At 29.1% G+C, this 22441-nt stretch overlaps 2 protein-coding genes across 2 annotated transcripts; one reads left to right on the top strand and one right to left on the bottom strand.

Moving 5' to 3' along the window:
• Positions 1 to 1016: 1016 nt before the first annotated feature.
• LOC123293911 (eukaryotic translation initiation factor 4B) lies at positions 1017 to 17895 on the bottom strand. The gene is made up of 9 exons (XM_044874904.1): positions 17784 to 17895; positions 17393 to 17518; positions 14414 to 14592; positions 13996 to 14112; positions 12898 to 13553; positions 12752 to 12827; positions 11276 to 11582; positions 4572 to 4795; positions 1017 to 3203 (listed from the first exon to the last, which is right to left on the bottom strand). Exons 1-9 carry the CDS (start codon positions 17794 to 17796, stop codon positions 3147 to 3149), a joined length of 1755 nt encoding a protein of 584 aa, XP_044730839.1. The 5' UTR covers positions 17797 to 17895; the 3' UTR covers positions 1017 to 3146.
• On the top strand, positions 17798 to 22182 carry LOC123293912 (protein FAM185A). The gene is made up of 4 exons (XM_044874905.1): positions 17798 to 18286; positions 18976 to 19181; positions 21095 to 21278; positions 21821 to 22182. The coding sequence occupies exons 1-4, from the start codon at positions 17953 to 17955 to the stop codon at positions 22180 to 22182; spliced, it is 1086 nt and encodes a 361-aa protein (XP_044730840.1). The 5' UTR covers positions 17798 to 17952.
• Positions 22183 to 22441: the final 259 nt, after the last annotated feature.

The raw sequence follows: 22441 nt of genomic DNA on the forward strand, positions 1-22441 counted from the left end.
GTTACTACATACAAAACGTTGAAAGCCAATAACTAAAAAAATTTTTAAGCCTATAGTATTATTCTTTATTACAAGCTGCGCCCCACTATGTTACCCATGATTAAGAAAGATTTCGAGAGTTTTTATTGTTACTGTATAAATTAATCAAGCCTTTTTGAGAAAAATGCGTTAAAAATCGATTTCACGAAATTTTACGAAACCCTTTAAAAAACACGGTTCTTGTATGCTATCCTATAGGAACCGTGCATTTTTTCCAGGAAAAAAATTAACCTATGCCTGATCTCTAAACTACCACTACCTATGCAAAAAAATTAAAACAAATTTACCCCACGGGAACCATACATTTTACCGGGATAAAAAGTAGTCTATGTGCTATTCCAGACTATAATTTATCTCTGTGCCAAATTTCATCCAGATTCGTTAAGCCGTATATAAGTGTTTTTAAAGGTATGTTTTATTATGCAACAAGGCAAATTTTCTTAAGATTAACTTGGAAAAAAAAACATTAGTTAAAAGTATGGCAAATATTTTCCTGAAAAGAAAATTAGCGGCACTCGTTTTTCCATAAAATACATTTAAAGTTAAAGAGAATTGAAAAAAATACACTCGAACTAGGACTTGAACCCGGACTTCTTGGATTCATGCTAAGCGCCTTACCAATTGGGCCATTCGAGCTCTAGACACAGAGTGCAATTTTTCCAAGTAATCGATTTTTTTTTACTTTGGTAGAGCGGTAAAACTATGGTATATATAAAAAAATTTTACTTTAAATTTTCGTCTAATTTTCTAAGTTCAAACAGAATCCATCCTCAAACTTTGAATCATAAGTCTCAAATATTTACATACACTCATTTTTTTAGGAACATCCTTAATGTGCCCCATACCTTACGAATAAGGACTCAATCTGTATAGCTGGAAATGAAATTATACAAAAATTTTATCGTTAAAACCATAATTGAAGCAATCAAAGTTGAGATATAAATTAGGCTTTTAAAGATTATAAATAATTAAATAAATTAAATTCAAAACAATTTCTTTTATTAATTTAATTTTCGATCCTTTTCAGATCAAAATACACTTAATTTTTACGAAACTTTCACCATCCACGCTTAGCCCGTTTTTGTAGTGAGAAATATTCCCACATGATCCATACTTACAATTAGATAAAAAAATTATTTTTATAAGTTTGTGATATCTTATTTTTTAAATAAATTTTTTTTTTAAAAGATTACTTTTCAAATTAGAAGCAGAAGTCGTCCGTTTCATATTGATTTTTATCGATTGGAATATTTCTATTTTATTTAGACTAGGCTTATATTATTAAATAACAACAAAATTAATCAATTAACCAATAATTAAAAATAAAAAGGGCTGAATAAAAACTTGAGCGCATGGAAAGCTTTCTTCCTTCATAGAATCCGTTCTAAATTTTAGGTAAAAAAGTAAAGGGTCTTTCATTAACAATAACCGAACAAATCAAGCAACGATCAATTGATCGCAAAAGTACGAAATGCCGACCATGAAAATCACGTAGTAACGGTAAGTAGCACGACTTGAGCATTTGATAAACAATTTCAATATTTTTCATACGTTGCTCAACACTGTCCCGTGAAGTTGCGGATGGAAAATTCTTTACATACTCAAAACTAAATCTCTCGAAGTAAGTTTTGTGCAATTTTTCATAATGAATGCCAGTTTTTCGTAATGTAAATAGAATGCAAGTATAGTCTTTTCAACAATATTCCCCTTATCCCTACCTCACAAAAGCGATTAAGTTCATTCCCATTGTTAGGCTAGCTTATCCTAACAGCAGAAACAATTGTTTATTTTTATATTTGATTGATTTCTTTTGTTCATATTGGCATTAAATGATGCTTAAGACGATCATTTAACTATAAAGAAATTAAATAAGATTGCACCTTTATATCTTCATTAGTTCTTGCACGTTGAATGCACAGACACGTAGTAAATTTAATAACGGCTAATGTATACTCGCTCACTTTGCTAAACAATTCCAAGTCTGAAAGTATTATGAAGTAGAAAAGCATTTCATTTGAGCACTGTGATCATATTGCACATTAAATACAGTATAAAACAACCACTAGACTGATACAAAAAAATTAAAGTGACCAAATTATCATAAAATTTAGTTTTGAATGATCAGTGAATAGTGATTTTTTTCTCGATATCTTCAGTAGTTTTGGATAATGGGGGAAAAGAAAATATTTTTAAACGTGAATAACTATCTAAAATTTAGAGGGTTTTCTACAATTACAGAAAAGTAAACTTGGCATGGGCTCGTTAAAAATTAAATTAGAAAAGAAAAATAAACACAAATAGGTTTAGGGCTAGGCCTGGTATTTAACAGTTATATCTGCATGGCTGGAAATTTGAGAAACTGATGTCAAAAAAATTGTTCGTTTACGAAATTTTTCATAGGCGGAAATTTCTTCTCCAAAGTGCTTGGAAAAGTAATGAATATTTATTGAGAATGAAATTCAAATAAAAAGATAAATAGAAAATGCAAAAAATCATTTTTCTCGACCCTCGAATGAATGAGATGTCCGTTGTCCGATACCTTCAAAAACAATTTTAAAACTACTTCGTTGAGTAAACAAAAAATTATTTATGCATCTTTTAATTCAATTAGTTTATATTTGAGTTATATGATATTCATCAATTTTTAGCTTGCATCTCAAATTTTCCAGGCCTATTGAAAGAAAAGTCCTCGGCTACGAAATTTTATAAGTGGAAAAAATTGTTAAAAAGTCTCAAATTTCTAGTCGTTCTGATATAAATGTCTGGTGAATACTATACCCCTAGTCCTTGACCTATTAAACACAAACAAGCAAAAAAATATAAGATGATTTATGCTTTTCTTTATAAAGGAGGGTTTTCATTAAATAATCATCAGAATTATATTCACATATTTATCTTAACACAAGATGTATATAGGGTAGGTAAATTAATAATATAAAAACAAGTAAAATATAATATTTCTAACGAAAACCATAATCATCAAATCAAGATTATTAATTAATAATATTTCTCATGTATTTTTTTATTAATTGTTTTTCTTTTTTGTATATTTTTAATTTATTTCATTATTATTTTTTTTTATTATTAAATTGCTTAATAAATCTTTGTTAATCAGAAGTATCCTCTGTCTCTAGGAATGCAAATTTGTTGGATGCAGCAAAGTTCTGTAAAGAAAATTTTTGAAATTGTAATTATTTTTTATTTTGAAAAACAAAAAAAATTAAAATTTTGAATCTATTATTAGTGAGCGTCGTGGCTAAATACTTAATTCGTGTATAAGGAGTACTTTAATCGATAATGAGAAAAATTTTGTATTGTAACTAAAATACAGAAAAATTCTTCTAATATTTGAAATATATATATCACTTAAGAAGATGCTCATAAAAATAAAACTAAAAACTTTTGTTGGAAACATTTTTTTATTGCTGAGAAAATTATTTGATACCAGAGAGAGTTAGCGGGAAGCTTCAACTAAGAGAGAGAGATTCTAGTTATGGGATTTTAAGCCATACCTGTTAGACTCAGCTGATTTTTTCATTGACTGATAAGACAAAATATATCTACTTCATATTTGCTACCCTAGTCTTTATAATTCCGATAGTTTTCCTACTTTTTAATATAAATTATATAATTTTCACACAAATTTAAGACAATAAATTTTATAAAAAATTACACACACCATGATACACACACTTACTTAACCCAAATTAAAATAAAATCATTCATTTTTGTAGTCAAAAATTGTTATAGTAATCTCTTTTATTGTGTATGGTATGCAATATACAAAATGTTAAACAAAATTTCCGTTAAATATTATATATCTATGCGAGCTAGCACATAAAATTCTTTTTTCTATCGCTAGTTAGTCTTTCTTAGCGTTAAAATCCCATATCTGAAATTAATATGCTAATCTCTTACGCATAGTAAGGGAACGTTCAAGTATTACGTATTACGTAACATATTAACCCGGGGGTGGGTTTCAATCAAACGTTACTCTGTTATGTTTACTGGGGTGGGTCCAAAATATATTGTTACGTAACTTTATAACTAATTATTTCTTATTAAGTTATTTTTGGTTTGCATTTTTTTTTTCGATAAAACTAAATATTTATTTTTGTTGTTCTGTATCTTAATATTTATAATAATAAAAAAAACTTTTCTGTATCGAAAGTATTCTTTGTGCATTACTTTATTGCACAATGATAAAATAAAATATTTATTTTTTTACATTAAACACGTTAATAATGTTATGTAACAAGTTATGGACAGGGGAGGGGGCAAAAGAAATTGCCAAAAAAACGTTACGTAATAATTGAACGCTCCCTAACCAGTTTCTTAAATAACTTTTGGCGTTTTTATATTTTATAAAATATATATTACGCAAAATATAGAAATGATTATTCAACACTCCACACTAAACTTTATTATTGTAACTACACTAATGTATAATGCAGGCAGGCATTGTGTTTTTTAATTGGTATTAACCCCAACTTTAGTACTACTTAGAAATCATGAAATTAAAATATATTTACCGGAGCCTCTTGTTCTTTTAATTTGGGCATACGATCTTCAACATTACGTTCTTTTGTTTCAACATTATTACGCTCTTTATGTGGTTTGTCGTCATAACGACTTTTGTTTGATGTATTATTATGTGTATTACGTTGAGGCGGTCGTGGATCACGTTCTCCGCGTTCACGATCACTACCACGTATTGGCGGGTCTGATCGGCCTCCTCGATCTGATCGTCGATCATCTGCAACAACAACAAAAATTGAATTAATAAACATAAATTTTATTGTTAAATTATTATCAAGTTTCATTAATCTCAAGCATAACGATATGGCTTAGATCGACTCTTTGAAACTTTTACAAATATGCTCTTATAACGAAAAAGTAAGCCTTTAATATGTGACAAATATAAAAAACACAGGCCTTCGAAGGGCAAAGAATTCTGCTCAAAGTTAAGTAATTAAAAATAAGACTTACCACTGGCCAAACGAAAAATAACTGATTTTCGAATTATTCGACTTTCAACAAAATTATGTCAATTATGTATTGCCTATTACATATTTTTTAAAAAAGGTACTTTAGTTTCATAGTTAGCCATTTTATTCACTTATTGCTAACAGAGAAATGAATAGATTTCAATTTAAATAGCATTGGTAGTAATTCTAGAATTGAATATTCCAATGAATTGGTAGAATCTTCCTCTATTCTTAGATACCTGACAATGCCTATAGCAATAGGTGAAGAAAACTTAGGAATAAATTTGTTTCGCTGTCTAAATGCTTAATGAGATTCGTAATTTATTTTTAGCCTCCATTTCAACATTAAACCAATTTTTAGCTCCTTCGTGCAATCAAAAATTTGCGTGCACTGTGAAAAAGGATATTTTGCTTAAGTGATTTTTCAGGGAGAAAATATTTGTTACTCTAAAAATACATCTAGAGGTATATTTTATCAAAGACAATGTATCCAAGACAAATGTACAAACAAATTGTTTTTATTAAAAAATTTTATATAAAAATTTGTTTACATTAAAATATTTTTTTAATTAATATATTCATCTGTGACAGAATTTGAAGCTACTTTATTTTGTATGTCTTGATCATCATCATTGTCCATAACACTATCTTTAATACGTCCAACATCCATAACACATACGGTTGGTGTATACTGTTCAACTTTTTGTAATAATGTATCCGGGTAACCGGGTGAATAAAATCGAACAATTTCCTCGGGGAAACAACTATTTACACATAATATATATTCCATTAAAGTTGAACCAGGATCGGCTGGTATTTCTTGTACTTTTTTCAAGCTTCCCGTTGTAACAAATAATCGACGAGCACGTGGATCATTTGGTAATATTTTTGAGAATTGTCCAAGAACATATTTTAATATTTCTGTTGGTGTATCATGTAATAATGGTTCCAATGCGGACAGAACTAAACATTTTTGTAATGACTGTTTTAGGGCGATTTTACATTTTAGTTTTAAATCTTCACCAGATTTTGGATCTGTGTATAATTTTAATAGTTTTGGATATACATTTGCTTCAGCTAAATAACGTGAATGCTCTGATGAATGTTTTCCTTAAAACCCCAAATATTATTCAATTTTATTAAATAATTTGATGATGCTTGTTTCAAAAACATTTTGAAGATTATTCTATTTGGAAATGATATTTAAATTACAACACCATAATCTGCACTTTAAAATTGGTGGACTATTTTAATCGACAATGAGAAAAAACTTGCAAGTGAATAAAATGCATAAAAACTTAAACAAAAAATGTTGCACGTAATGGGGAATATATTTTAGAGCCCTGAATACTTGACAGAGCACATACATACATATATATTATGTTCCAAAAATCCTTTCGAGAATCAAATAATTTCAGTGGAAATTCAATGCGAAAATAGAAAAGTTTCACTATAAAGTTGAAGGTATTAACAATTAGAGGCAATAAAATATTCCCAACAAACTTTGTTAGTTTCTTAAATATACAGGATGGCTTTTTTAACTTTACATTTACAAAAAATGTATTCAAGAAATTTAACTAAATTCTTAATAATTTCGTGAACAGCTGTCGCATAAGAAATCAAAAAAAATTTCTGTCATTTTTAATATGCATTAAACAAAATTTTTTTGAAATAAAATTTATCCTTTTTCCTCTATAAAATACGAACCACCTACAAAAATATAGGGATCCATTTGAAAAAATGAAGTTGGTCATCATTTAGCCTGAAACCTACCTATCCAACTAAAAATAAACATGCATTTGGAATTGATCGAGGATTTATTTAATTATTTTTTAATTTTTTGAAAATGTCAAGTTAAAAAAGACACCATGTATATGAAGACGTCCCCGCATAAAAAAACTAAATGCTGTGGTTTCATTCTCCCTAAAAATGAGAAGATTCGTGTTTTATGATTTTACATTCAGTTTTGGAATATAAACGTGAAAACTTTTTAAAAATCACCTGTGTAAAAAACTAAAAAGATGTTTAGGTTATATGTTTTGATCTAAAGTTGTTTCTCCCATCAGTAACTAGTTCGAGGTAACATGGATTACCCTAAAATCAAGGTCAAATTGAGTTGATTACTAAATTATTTTTCATCATACAGGTGAAGAATTCTCACTGCACGGACAGAAAAGTGAAGTTGGATTTTTAAAATTTTAAGTACGCAAAAACATGAACGTTTTAAACTCCTAATTAAACAACAAGGAAAATACTTTAAAATTGACGTCACTGTTGAGTATCTCCATAGAGATTACATATAAAACTCTGTTTTGCAAGAAAGAGCCGGATAAAAATCTTTGAATGCTTATAACTTCTTCGTTTTTTAATCAATTTTAATTAAATTTTCAAATTTTGTTATGATATCAAGTCTATTTTTACATTTTTATGGGTAATTTGGCAAATTCAAAATGCCTTTATGGTAAGCTCAATATTTTTTTTTTTTTTTTTTTTGAAATTCCTTTATATTTTAGTTATCCTACAAAATTTTTTCCCATTATCGATTAAAACGGCTTTAAGGCGCGATCGCGCAATAGGTCGATCGTGAATGTACAAATGCTGTTACCATTTTTAAGGGGGTAAAGAGGGATGTTAATTTGACTGTTCAGTACCATTTTAAAATATCAAACAAAAAATAAATACCTATCTGCCCTAATGTCCAAGCACATGTCGCTAATAAATATTGATCTGTAGTCGATTGTAAACATTGGGATAAAGTAGTTACAGCCCCTGATTTTGCCACAACTAATGCCAGTTGCTCAGAATGTCCAGCTATATAACCAATTGCTGCATATGCTGACAATTTTGAATTATCATCGAGTGTTTGTAACAACGCAGCAATTCCACCTTGATTTACAATTAATTGTGCCAACTCAAATGAATGTTTAACAATATCACGAACTAAATTACAGGCAGCTTTATGTATACTAGGACAACCGCCTCCATACTCATTTGGACATATATGTAACAAAACAATTGGAAATATTTCAGCTTCGACACATGCCTCAGCTAAGTCTGTGTTATGTGTAGCAATCGCATCCAATGCATTTAAAACTTGACATTTTAATTTAACATCTTGATTATCTAATGATCTCGATAATAAAACCAAAGACCCAGAACAATCAACAATTGTTTGTGCTAACTCTTGGCCATGTTTTGCAATATCCGTTAAAGTACTTGCTGTCACTTGTTTTAATTGTATTTCTGGTTCTTGTAAACATAATATTAATAATGGTACTGCACCCGCATCAATTGTTGCTTGTGCTAAAAGTTTTGAATGCCGTGCAACGTACCCAATTGCCCAGACGGCTGATATTTTAACATTATAATCAAAATCTTCCATACATAGTATCATTGCCTCTAATCCACCGTAGTTTACAATAGTTTGGGCTAAGTCTTCGTTATGTTTTGCTATTGAACGCAATGTGTACATCACGGCTTTTTTATAATATTTAGATTTTTTGTCTAGAATTGTGGATTATCATTTAGATGTACTTTATGATCTAGATTATGGATTACTCCATCGAGAATGGATTTATATCGAGTTATAGAATTTAAATTGATGCGTAAATTTTTTAAACTTTTATTCGTGTGCTCATTTACGAAGTTCGAGAATTTTCTGAGCAATATTTCATTTATCCAAAAAATTTTTCCACTAAGAAGATTCTAAATTATTTTTTGTCTCAATTAGTGGTACATATATGAATGAAAGGGAATAAATTTTCATAATGCGGCAAATTTCATGAGAAGTATATCTGAATTATATTTTCCGACTTTCTAGAATAATTTACCTTAAATATTTCAGCTCGCTAAAAATGATAGATTCAGTTTCATTAAAAAGCACAAGGCCAATAAGCCGTGTTTGCAGAAAAAGAAAAACTTCGCTGAAATCAATTGCTGAAAATTATTTTCTTCGGAATTCCTATTTCAATAAATATAAATGAATAAAGAATAATAATAAACAATAAAAGAAAAATTGCAATAGTGTCGGAGGTACCACAAGATTTGTGGGGTCTCCTGAGCTAATCAATAAAGAATAATATTTAAGCGTATGCGTTAAAAAATGCGAGCGGCAATTATAACCGAATTTCAGTTAAAAAATACAATAAATATCATCGATTAAATGCAGTCTTTTTTTTTGCACAAATCATCCATTAGTAAACTTTGGGTTCTTTTAAAAGGTTATTACGAACATTATGTTTCGTTATGTAGGTTTAACAATTCTCGATGGAGTCACATAGTCTGAACACTTACCCAAATCAGCTAACAATAATGTTATGTCTAATTTTTGTATTATATTTTGAGCCATTTGCTCAGAATGATTTGCTAAACGTCCAACAGCTATAGCTGCATATTGTTGTACCGAAGGTGAGATATCAGTTAATAATTGTTGCAATAAACATACAACACCGGCATTCTCTAATACTGGAATGTTGTATGAGTATGAAGCTAGATGTGCAACTTGTTCTACAAATGATATACGCGCCTTTTGATATGTATCAAATACTTGTAATATGTTTTTCGACATATTTTTATTTCTTGTAAACTTTTTATTTTATTCTTGAACCATATTCTTGCAAACAGTTTCAGCACTTTCCCTACTTTATTTAATATAAACAATTTTTTTTTTTTGAAAATAATAAAAATGTATGTATATTTTTTTTTGACAATTTAACTGTCAATAATATAAATATTTGAAACACCAAACATTAGCCACTTGATTTTAATTGTTTACTAAAATATATTAACTCAGATTTGTACCGGAGCTGTGTCAGGAAAAAGGGGACAGTGAAATATGTGTTGTATAACTTATTCCACTAAAATTTCGCATAAATGCTTTATTTTTCGATTTGCATTCTTGTTTTAAATTAAGAAATGGTGTAGGCGATACACCCGATTTTATATCTAATTTGCTTTAAAGTTTTATTCTTGTTAAAATAGTCAATGTTAATGGTCATTTTCACAGCTATTAATCCACACACACTATATTAAATAAATAATTCTTAATTATTATTAATTTTTAATAAAGTAATTAAAAAATATTTTCAAAGTTTAATTAAACGAAAAAAAAAAAAAACATAATTGATCGGACAAATTATAATATCAGCAATAAAAAACAAAATTTTGGGTACTTTTTTCGTATCCGCACATAAATGATTAATCGACGACGATTTCTTCAATATCGAGCACTCTCGGTAATCTTCGGTTCGCTCGTGCGGCGTACAAGAAGAGTCTAATTATCGCACGAGGAATTTTATTTTCATAGACAATAAGTAACTGCCTGTAAGGTGACTTTAGAATGTTAGTAATGTACTGCCTAGCCCAATTACAAATGAATTGTTCCAATTTCGTAAAAATTATTTTAATTTCTTGCATTTTGGTAAAAAAAACCCAGTTTTCCCATCTTAAATTGATAAAAATTGGATCATTTCGCTATACGAATATCTAATGTGTACAATCTGTCGAAATTAGGGCAATTAAAAAAAGATATGGGATATTTTTTTATCAAAAAATGCGTAAGACTGATAAAAAAAAATCCAAATTTTTTTCTAAACGGAGCAGTTTCAAAACTTTCAATCATTTTTAACATGAGAAACACTTTTTTTTTATATATATGGATTGGAGTTTTACTCTGTAAATGAACTTTTTTTTACTAAATTTATTAAAACTTCGAACCATTCGTAGTACCCAGCATTCCTTGGAAGTTTTATTCGAGTTAGGTGATATATTAACTTACGTTCTTACATCATTGTCTGATGAAAAAAGATAAAAATTTTTTTAAACTTTACTCACTGCTTTAGACTGTAGGGCAAAAGTAGGTGGAATGAATTATCTAAAGCCTATTTTTTCCGAAACGTTTCAAAAGCAACGATAATTTCTATAGTAATCATCAAAGAAATTTCAAGAATCCTTTGAATTATATGGTGACTTCTCACTATATCCACCTTTTTATGAAAAACGAGAAAAATCAAAAAACAAAAACACAAAGACTAAATTGAGCTTGTTTCCAATAATTTTTCTTTAAGCGTAAACAAATTTTTAAATCTTAATTTCTAAACTCGTAAACATTTTTGTTATATATTTCAATGGCAATTCTAGTGGCAACTTCAACTTATCATTAAAATTTAGATCAGTTTCGGTTTAATCTCATCAAATTTTTTCCAAGTATATTACAAATGTATTAGATATATACGTATACAAAAACTTACCGTTTCTACGTGCTGTTGGTGGGCCGTCCCGTCGTCGTTGTGGAGAATCTCTTCTACGTATCGGTGAACCGTCTCGACGTCGTGGTGATCCTTCACGCCTACGTAACGGTGAATCTCTTCTTCTTGATGATGGAGAATCGCCTCGTCTACGTGATGAAGGTGAATCACGTCTACTACCGCGTTGTGGTGAGTCACTTACACCACTAGCTCGCTTAGGTGAATCACGTCGTCGTGAATTATCTCGTCTTGGTGATTCGCGCCTTCGTACTGGTGATGAATCTTTTTTTGTATCTTGATTATTTGTTTCCTTTAAAACATCATAATCAATTTTATTTTACATAATTATTTTCAAGAGGGAGGGGGAGTGCCTAAACTAAAACCGGTCTTTTAAATCATTCTAAAATAGACCTTTTTCACTTTTATTTATTATTTATTTTTTAATTAAAATTAAATTTCTTGATAAATGGGCAAATTTTTTTCCCCGATTATTTTGGAGCCATATGACCGAGAAAACAGATAATGAAAATCATTAAAATTCAAATTGACAAACACGATCCGGAAACACACGAAGTTAGACGAATGTCGTTGTGACGTCATTTAAGGTTGATAATAATGATATATTACTGTTGACACTGTTTTATTGTCATTGCTTGTCGGATTGACATCATAGATTACGTGTGCGGTAAAGCAAAAAAAAAAAAAAAAATCGTTTTAAATTATTTCAAATATTGTGAATTTAAAAAAATTTTTTTTATTGTGTTTTTATTGTTAATAATGCGTTATTTTCGAGTTACAGGCTCTACTCGACCTATATTTTCATAAAAAAAAGCATTTCTGTTTTTCATGAAAAAGGTCTATTTAGTTCCGCTAAAAAAAACGCGAAAATCTACAAACAAAAATTCACTAATAACTCGATTTCGATGTTTACGACGAATGTTTCGGGTACGGGACTTGAAAAATAGCTAAGAACACTCTTCATTAAATTACCTTTAAAAACAAAACAAAAATGGATTCAGTCGTTTAGAAGTTACGATGCCACAGACAGACAGACACACTCATAGCACGTTAAAAAATAATTATTAGGTAAAATTTAGTATTTTAATATTATAATTCCTTCACCCATTATTGAAATCGATGGTTATTTAATTGAATTTTTTGTAGGCTCTTATTTTTTTACGGAACTATGCTTATTTTTCGCCAATTTCGAAAATTGAGTATCGAAATCTAAAAAGTGTAAACAATAATAACACAAATTTTCGATAATTCCTAAAATAATTTTAAAAAAGTAATGTAATTTGACAAACACTATCCGAATTAAAAACGAAACGTCAAGTTTCTTGTTTTTCTTCTAAAAAGGGCTCCTGTTGAAGGCCATCCTTGCCGTATCTTTGAAAGGCCAAAACAAGAACTTAAAAGTAATTTCTTTTTCTTTCTAATTAAATAATGAATATTTCTTTTGATTGAGAAATTACTTACTTCGCGTGCAGTTCTCCAAGAATTTTCTACTACAGGTGGACGACTAATTTCTTTTTCTGCTTCTTCTTTTGCTTTCCTGAAAATTTTCATAAAATTTAATACAAAAAAAGACGATACTAAAAAAACGAATTTTCTTTGGAACTTACGCCAATTCCGCTTCTTTTTTAATCTCAGCTGCTTTCAGTTCACGTTCTTTAGCCAATCTTTCTTCAATCTGCCGTTCTCTAGCACTAGTATCCACTGGCTTAGCTGCACCAAATATGGATGGCGCAGCTGGTGCTGCAGGTGGAGGTACTGGTTCTGCTGCAATTGGTTCTTTTCTAGGTGCCAATATTAATTTTGGCCGTGTTCTTGGTTCTGAACTTTCTGAACGATTATCATCATCACGCGAAAAGTTTCGTCTTGTAAAACCTTCATCACGTTCACGATCATTGTAATTTCGTCGACCACCGCCATAATCTCTATCCCTACCTCCACCACCACCACGTCTGTCATCTCGATTGTCACGATTATCACGAAACGCTGGTGGTCTATCGTTTGCTGCATCACGCCATGCACCTGGTTTATTACTTGATGGTGGTTCATATGTGTCACGATTATTAAAACCACTACGTCGCTCGATAGGAGCAGACTCTTGAAATGACGATTCTTGCCTTGGTCCTGATCGCCAATCACCTGAAGTTTCTCGTTCCGGACGATCGCGTTGCATATCCATATTACGATTTCCTCCCATACCACCACCCATACGTTTTTTTTCATCATTTGTTGACACTTCAATGCGCATACGTCGACCTTTTAATGACTGGAAAAAACATCCCACAATTAAATATTAAACCTCAACACTGGGAGTCAAATAATGTACGCTTTGTTTCTTCCAGACAGTAAAATTGCGGCATCTACAGGGTGTCTTGTGACTCGATAGACATAGCTTAAGAACGTATCCTTTGGACAATTTCAAATCGAAAAAGCCTTGTATAATTTTGTAAAAAAAATTTTGATTAGATATCCTAGCCTTAAGGTTAATTTTTAGTTTTATTTCGCATAGATTCAAATAAAATCGTCTCTGATAGACAGATAGATTAGTGTCGGAGTTAACTATTTTGCTAATTTTAGGGCGGAGCAATAAAAAATATTTTTAAGCTACAGAAAAAAAAAAACATTTTAGGTATTTATACGGGCTATTGTCGTAACGTTCTTAGAAATTAGAATTTTGTATATAAAATTAAATTAAATAATTTACTTACCGTATCACTAAGTGTCATTGCCTGAATGAGGTTATTTCTATCAGCAAACTCAACATATCCAAAACCTCTTAATTTTCCTGGTTCTCTATCTTCACGTGGCAATCTTATATTTGTAATCTATTCGAAAAATATAAATTATTATTATTTAAGCAAGATATAAAAATTAAATTATATGTATAATATTCTGAAAATTGAAATCTCTAGACTTTATAACCCATTTAAAAAATACAAATCTTTCACACATTAAAAAAATTCTCATTTTATCTGACCAATCACCCAGCTTGCACGAATGCCATCTGCTTAAGAAAATGACAGAATTTTTAATTGTGTGCTTCGTGCATGTTTTTTTGCTAGCGCTGTCAAAACTTCTGCTATGTGCAGCAGGCTTTATAAATAATATTTGAAACAAGAATAATACCTTTAAATTTCTAAAAAAATCTTCTAAATCCTTTTCATCCACATCATATGTCAAGTTTGAAATATATGCCACATATGGTGGATCTTGTGGAATATTTGCTTCATTTGAAACTGGTACCCTTGCTGCTCTCGGAGCCGTTGGCAATACAATATTTTGTTTTGGCCGAGGTTCAAAAGCATCTGAAAATAAAAATATTAAAAATTCTAGACTAAAAAAATTATTTTATTGAAATTATTACACAAGTCTATAAAAAATAAATTTAAATTTTTCAGCTGCATGGGATATTTCTGGCAACTTATATGTATTCATTTCCTTTTAGCACGTCAGACTTTTTTGCTAAACTAATTTAAAAAGGCAAAATTCGAAAATTCCATTAATTGAAAGGGTATAGAGATGATATTAACCCCTTGAATTGCTAGTCTTTGAAACATTTTCTTTATATTTTTGATGCTTCACTAAGCACGTTTTTCGTTTGATATTTTCTGTTTCCCTCATGGGTTATCATTAACTAATCAGGTATTGTTAATTTTTTGGGATATAATCCTCCTAAATTCCTGGATTTTTCGATTTTTCAAATTAGTTTTGCAAAAAAATATAATAAAATTTTTTTAATATGTTACCCATCTAGATTCAGTGGGTAAAATCCATAAGAAACAGTTAAAAAATCCTGTGCAGCCTTTTAGTTGGTGACCTACGTTATGTACACGTTATGTTCACAATAAGTGAACAGTCATTTTAAAAATAAATTTTGCCGGCATACGAAAAACAAACCAAAGTTTTTCACAGAGCGGCAAAAATTATGTTACTTATGTAATATATACCTATTGTTTATTTTAAAAGATCATGTAGTATGGCATTTCTAAATTTGCCATTTTGGCGCCAGCTGAGTTCTAAACTCGAAATCTCCGTCAGCGTTTCCAACTTTCATTTCTCAAGTCGACTAAACAGACGATAGAAAACCACTAGACAGTAGTGTTACCAAAATTTTTATTTTTATCACAAAACTTTCAATAATTAGCATAAATGATTAAAATATTAAATAATCTTTTGAACAAATAGAAAGAAACAAATAAAATAGAAACGTAATCAATTACGTCTTAGAGCACATATCTGGAAGACTCGAGTTCGAGTCCCGGCTTCTGTGTAATTTTTTCGTTTCTTTCTATTTGTTCAAATGTAAATACGTAATGTGCGTTTTCTATTGAAGTGTACAGCCTCACTCTCATACGTTAAGTGGTATAATGTGTTAATATAACAAAAGTTATTAAAAGTAACATGTATGAAAGACTTTAACTTATGAAGTGCACAACCAATAAATGTAAAAATGTTTAGTTTCATAAAAAAATATTTAATAATCTGCCCACTAAAAAAATGAAGAGTTAAACCGCTAGTTTTAGTGATAAATCCACTGACTTGGCAACTCTGATCTCCTTAAAACGTGCATTTCAATCGGCGTTTGTGTAAGTGAAGCCTAAATAGTTAATAAAGGTGCCCCTTCCCTTTTTGGTTTACGCTCATTATAAACAATCAAAAGAGGAGTTAATATAATGGAATATCTTAGATATGCTATTTCTTATATTTTGTCTACATTCAAAATACTATGTGTATTTCATCTGACCCCAAGATTGGAATTACTTATTTAAAAAATATATTTGCTTGAAACTTTAATCTCATTTGGCATATTTATATTAAATTTCAGATTATATGGGTTATGTATACTTTGAACACATATAGTTGAAAATTGATTTTTCAGATAAATAATTTCGAAAAGTTTTGGCGCTTTTTTTATGTTATAAAACCTATAAATAAAATAAAAACCTATAAAATACAGTAGAATCTCGATAAGTTAAACCTCGGTAACATAAAAACCTTAGTTACTTCAAAAAATACTACGTTCCCTTCCCATCAGAGCCCAAAACCTCTATAGCTTAAAATACGCAACCTCTATAACTTAAATAAATAATTTCTGTTAGGCCCTCAGTAACTAAAAGAAATGTTTCCACAACCTCTATAACATAAAATTGTGTGAATGAGTCATTTTGAAAGAGTGTCAAAACAAATGGTTTCGATATTTATTGCTTGCACGTTTTTACTTGTTAACGTAAACAATAACATTACCTATTGTTTGCTTTATCTAAATTCTTCAAAGCTTTGCGGTGGTTAGCTTTGTGACAACGACTTTCTTGCATCATAAGTTTTTTGATTGTTGTTCTGGAAACATCGCTTTACTTACTGTGTGATAAAACTGTCTTAAAATGAGTACAAAAAGAAAACTAACAACCCTCACCTACGCTGATAAATTAAAAGCTATAGAAGCAGTGAAAAATGGATTGAAAAGGAAAGAAGTTGCGGCTCAATTTGGAATACATGAGAGTACATTGTCTCTCATCATTAAAAAAGAAGCTGAAATCTTGAAGAAACAAGAATCAGGAGGAAATCTTCAATGTAAAAGACAAAAAAATGCCGAATTCCCTAATTTAGAACATCCCATCCTTCTGATGCATTCAATAACATAGACCCTTGATAACTAAAAACCTCTATAACTTAAAATATTTTTTGTTTCCCTTGGACTTTAACTTATCGAGATTCTACTGTATATAAGTTAGCTTAGATTTTTTCACAACAAAGTTATTCTTTAAAAGAAAATTTTCTTTTCATAATTAAAAATTCTTAAATCGAGATATAACATTAAAGTGCTTAAGTTCCACTCAAAAAATTGAGAAGTAGAATCATGTGACTACATTTAGTACATATCAATAAAACTTGAGATCAATTGAAAACCCAAAATTAATTTCATAAAAAAATTCTATTATACGTCACATTTCTAAACGCCACTGTTATACTTTTCCCAGATGTTTTAATTAGATCGAGGACAATCTAAATATAATATTATTTATATGATTACGTAATTTTGACATATGTTAGAACTTTAAAAAAAAATTTGACATTGGCAATCGAAATCAAAAAATCATTACATACCTGATTCATCTTCAACAATATCGGCCCAATCGGTTGTTGATTTTCGAATTGGTGTTTGTGGTACATCTTTTAAAAACTGCTCTAATGTCATAGACACTTGCTTTTTCGCCTTTTTATTTTTCTTACCTAAAATCAAATTAACATATCAATTTCATTATTATTTTATAATCATATTTTTTAGTTGATTATTGCCACGAGGTTTCAATGCTTTCACAATATTTTTTTTTTTGCAAAACACAAATTCAAAAATTATTCAAACAAATTGACAAACTGTGATCAAAATTAATCAATTTCGATTTTCATTAAATACACTTGTTACATATTTATATAATTAATAAAATATCAACAAATTTAAAAAAATCATAAATGACAAATAATTATGAAAACTAACCTGAAGAAGCCATTTTGTATTGTAATGAAGTTTACTACAAGTGGTACTAAAATTACTGGAATTTGGTGTATTAACATTTCACCCCGGATCCTTCTGACAGTAGACGAACACGGATAGCAAAAAAAAATTATTTTTTCGCAAAAAATATTTCTTGCCACAAAGCGAGAATATGTTATTTTCTAAAATACCAATACTAATACGTTTACAAACTTCATTACGGAAATTTTCACAAAAAATTATTGATTACAATTATACTGTTGAACAATTTCCAAAAATTTATATAAACAGCCCCTTTTCAATAAATATACAACCAGTAGATTGCCATAATAATTTCAATAATAATGAATTAAAAATTAAACTCATAAATAATAGTAATTCGAATGCTTCGGTTAGTTGCCATATTTCAGACAATCGAGTGACTATTGTTGGAGAAATTACAAATGATGATGATTTTCAAAATTATGAAGAATTACAGTGCTTTATTGAAGCGCCAATTCAATCAGGTTTTTATTTTATTTTTGATTATTTTTTGCTTTTTTTCTATTTCTTTCGCTATTTTGGAACTTTTAATAATTTATATCAGATCTATGATATCTGTGGGTAAAAAAAATGATTGCGTTTCTTCATTGCGCACCAAAATTCAAATATATCTGGCCCTGTTTGTACGTCCTTAGAAAAGGTAGCCAAATCCTGAAATGTAAATTACGCTGTTTTGCTGATGGTGTAAATAAATCAATAATCCGCCATTTAATCTCAAAGCTTTTGTTAAAAAATCATAAGAAATTATGAAATCCATTTTTCTGATAGCTCACTTAATTTATGCCTGATATTTATCACAGCTTAAAAGAGAAAATTTCATAATTATTGATTACTCAAGAAATACACTAATAGCACGGATGGGCACAGTTGCATTTATTCAAAAATCAAGGGAAGCGAAAAGTCCAAAGAGCGAAATATAAAAAATTCTCCAAAAATTAAAGACCAAACACTCAATCCATTGTTATGTTTATACGTATAATTACCCCAAAAGCAATAACCTTGAATTTAGTTACTTTTGGGGTACGATTGTAAACCGATACTAAAATGGTTCAACGGGAATCATAATCGAGCTCTCTCCTCCCCAAAATTAACAATTCCAGAAGCGTTTAGGTTCCAAAATACAATAAATATTATTTTAATGTCCTTGTTATAGATATATTTGGAACATTTCGGAATAATTCATACTGTAAGTTAAAAAATTTATCTAACGATAACATTGAAATAAAAAGTGATAATGGGAAAATTATTTTGGATAATATTAAAAGTGGAAATGTTATTGTCGAAAGTGGCGGCGGTTCCATAACTGGCAGTGGATTATTACAAGCTGATAATATTAGATTACAAACCGAGTGCACTGGGGTAATTGAAAATAATAATATTTTATATCAAATAGTGGTGATAAAATAGAAAAATTTAAATTCATAATGTTTGTGAATTATAATTAAGAATCAAAATGACTTATCACACTAGAAAAATTGGCGATTAAGTTGCTAATTTTGAACAACATTACTTCCCTCAAATAAATAGTTTATTGATTTGTTTTTGATAACTGCGGGAGTTGCAACCCTCAAACTGGCGATAATAATTCGTACTAATTAAAACAAGAAGCAGATCCGATTTTTGTAGTTCCAATTTAGACTACCAGATGGCAATACTCGTACTCAGTATTTTTAAAGGCCAATCAAAATATTCAAATTCGAATAAGATAAACTCCACCAGCTAGCGATAAAAATTTGTACTAATGAAAACAGGAAGTGTAACACAAATACCTGCAACGCCTCTATTAAAGGATGCGGCTTCTTTATAGTTAAAGCTGGTCTCTGGACTTCCAGAATTATAAAAATTTCCATAACACTGAAAAATAGAAAGAATAGAAAAATTTTTACATTAATGCACTAGAACATTTGTTTGACTTTTGAAGCTGAATTCGAATTTGGCTTCACAATTTCAAATGCTTCAGAATGTAATGCCTGTATGTAAGTGCTCTGTAATTGAATAAATTTATTGATTTTTTATTAATTGATTTGTTTAGTCAGCTCGGAAAGTACGCATCAGATCGAAATTTTATAAAAAGCTTTTTCACGCGCCATGTTAAGCTTAATTCAGTAGTGTACTTTTCTACTACCAATTATAGAACATTCTATATACAGTGTGTCCCCTGATAGAGATAACTATACTTGTAAATTTTCTTATTTTGCATTTTAAGAAAAAAAGTCATTCTTTATAAGAAGTTTTGCTTATTAGGAAAAGAATGTAGGAATATTTAAAACTTCTAAATAATGTATAGGGTAGCCAAAAATTTGGTATCATTATTTTTATTTAATTTTTTTTTTTTTGGGTAAACTACCCTTCGTTTTTAAAAGTTGACAAAATGTTACTAAAAAAAACTACTCGAAATTAACAATTATGACTCTATACAAAATATCGAGAAGATCTTTCCAACTTTGACAATTCCATCCTTATTGAATGTTTATCCGAGAAAATAAATTTTCTTTTTAATTTTCTAAACTAGTCCACAAAAAAAAAACACTCTCGGATAGTACATGTTAATTGATTTATTATTATTTTCTTTCTTACGTTTTTTATAATTAGAGCTTTTGTTCAAATAAAAATTGATATTTTGTATAGAGTCATAATTTTTAATTGCGAGTAACTTTTCTTAGTAACATTTCGCCAACTTATAAAAAAGAAGAGTTGTTTACCAAAACAAAAAATAGTGATTCCAAATTTTTGGCTACCCTGTGCATTATTAAGAAGTTTTAAATATACCTACATACTTTTCAGAATAAGCAAAACTTCTTTCTTAAAATGCAAAATAAGGAAATTTACAATTATAGTTACCTCTATCCGGGGACTATATAATATTATATATGTAATATTATTACATAAGTAAATACATATTAATGCATTCTTAATCATTTTATGCAATACATATTACAAAAATGTAATAAATATTGCATAAAATGATTGGTATAGCTCTATAATACACACTCTTGACTGGGAAAACATTAAGCGTCTAATATATTATTATGACAGACTCACAGACTTGTTGATTTCATGTTTTGAGTATCGTTTATTGTCACCGCTTCATGTTCCGGGGTGAATCTTAGCTAAAATAAACATTTTAATAAGAAAGACTGAAGTGTTCGGAAAAGATTTAACCCAAATATTTTCAATAACGTCGCATTAATTCATTGTACGCCACTGGTTAGATGGTTGTACTTGTACTAAAGATTAAATCATTTCTTCTACATTATTATTTTTATTAAAAGGATATTAAAATCAAGAAAATCATATCAAATGCATTAGATATTCGATCAGAAGATGGTGAAATTCATACTGATTCATGTTATTCGAAAAATTCCTTAATTCAAACACAAGATGGTAAAATTGAAATGAATAACGTACATGGAAATTGTAAAATAGTTGGAAATGATTTACTAGGATTATTTATATGTAAGCAAAATTTCTTTCTTCATTTTCTAAGGTTTGCAGTTAGAATTTTTCTCATATAATAACAATTATTAATTCACCTAGTGATAATTTTTTTTTAATGTTATTAGTTTATGTGATTCTAAATAAAACTTACCATTGATAGGTTTTCAAGTTATTCGACCAGACTTGTAAGTATTATATAAATGATCATGAACTAACAATGAAAGTATATACTAAAATTTATGTAATTGACCACTGCAAGCGCTGCTTAACTTACAAATGGTATAGACAAAGGGCTTGTTCAGAATACATTATCTCTTACTAACTACAGAAACAATATAACGGATGCTAAATTAACAGAGCATGCGGACGCTTTTTTTTTGGACATCCGCACAAAATCGAATGCGCATTGTTATTCTGAATAAGCCCAAAGTTAAATTTATATATATATATATATATATATATATATATATATATATATATATATATATATATATATATATATATATATATATATATATATATATATATATTTTTTTTTTTTTTTTTTTTTTTTTTTTCAGCTGGATTCGATGGTGCTTTAAAAACTGAAATCAAGAGCAGTAACGATACAAACATTAATATATCACAGATAGTTGCTGATTCATATGTTGAAATTCATCAAAGTAATAAAAAACCAATAAAATTTTCTGTTTCAAAGCATGTACAAGAAAATTGTGATTTATACGTGAAAGCGAGTAAATTAAAAAATAATTTAGAAGATATACAATTATGCTCGAATGAACATAATATTTCTGTATTTAAAACAAATATTCGACAACAGAACAAGCATCAACTGATTGTTACATGTCCGAATGCTGAAGTTCATCTAACAGAATTATCGTGGGCCGAACAATTCTTTAAAAATAAAAATTATATAGAATAAATTTTATAGTATTATATTTTGTGTTAAATAAAATTATTTGTTTTATAATTAAGTCTTGTAAACTTTTTTTTGGAACCATGTAGTAAAGGGGGCGGATAAGGTCCGAGTCCGTGGCAGGAGTATCTAGTGTGTTGAACAGAGGAGGCTTCACATTGATCACCATTTTTTATCTTATCACCAGAATATTTCTAATTACTAAAAAATATTTGCTATACCCTGTATGTTGAAATAAATACAGGGTGAGTCGTGAGGAATGCAC

The sequence above is a fragment of the Chrysoperla carnea genome, chromosome 2 (assembly GCF_905475395.1).
Source record: "Chrysoperla carnea chromosome 2, inChrCarn1.1, whole genome shotgun sequence".
Classification (NCBI taxonomy): Eukaryota; Metazoa; Arthropoda; class Insecta; order Neuroptera; family Chrysopidae; genus Chrysoperla; species Chrysoperla carnea.

Excerpts from the sequence above, each read along its gene's own strand:
- LOC123293911 (XM_044874904.1), bottom strand. Across the intron at positions 12,828-12,897 it reads AAAAAAGAAGCGGAATTGGC|GAAAGCAAAAGAAGAAGCAG; the intron begins GTAAGTTCCAAA and ends GAAAATTTTCAG. Across the intron at positions 3,204-4,571 it reads TAAAAGAACAAGAGGCTCCG|AACTTTGCTGCATCCAACAA; the intron begins GTAAATATATTT and ends TTTTCTTTACAG.
- LOC123293912 (XM_044874905.1), top strand. The coding sequence starts at position 17,953 with ATGTTATTTTCTAAAATACCAATACTAATACGTTTACAAACTTCATTA. Across the intron at positions 19,182-21,094 it reads TACAAACCGAGTGCACTGGG|GATATTAAAATCAAGAAAAT; the intron begins GTAATTGAAAAT and ends TTTTATTAAAAG. Across the intron at positions 21,279-21,820 it reads TTTACTAGGATTATTTATAT|CTGGATTCGATGGTGCTTTA; the intron begins GTAAGCAAAATT and ends TTTTTTTTTCAG.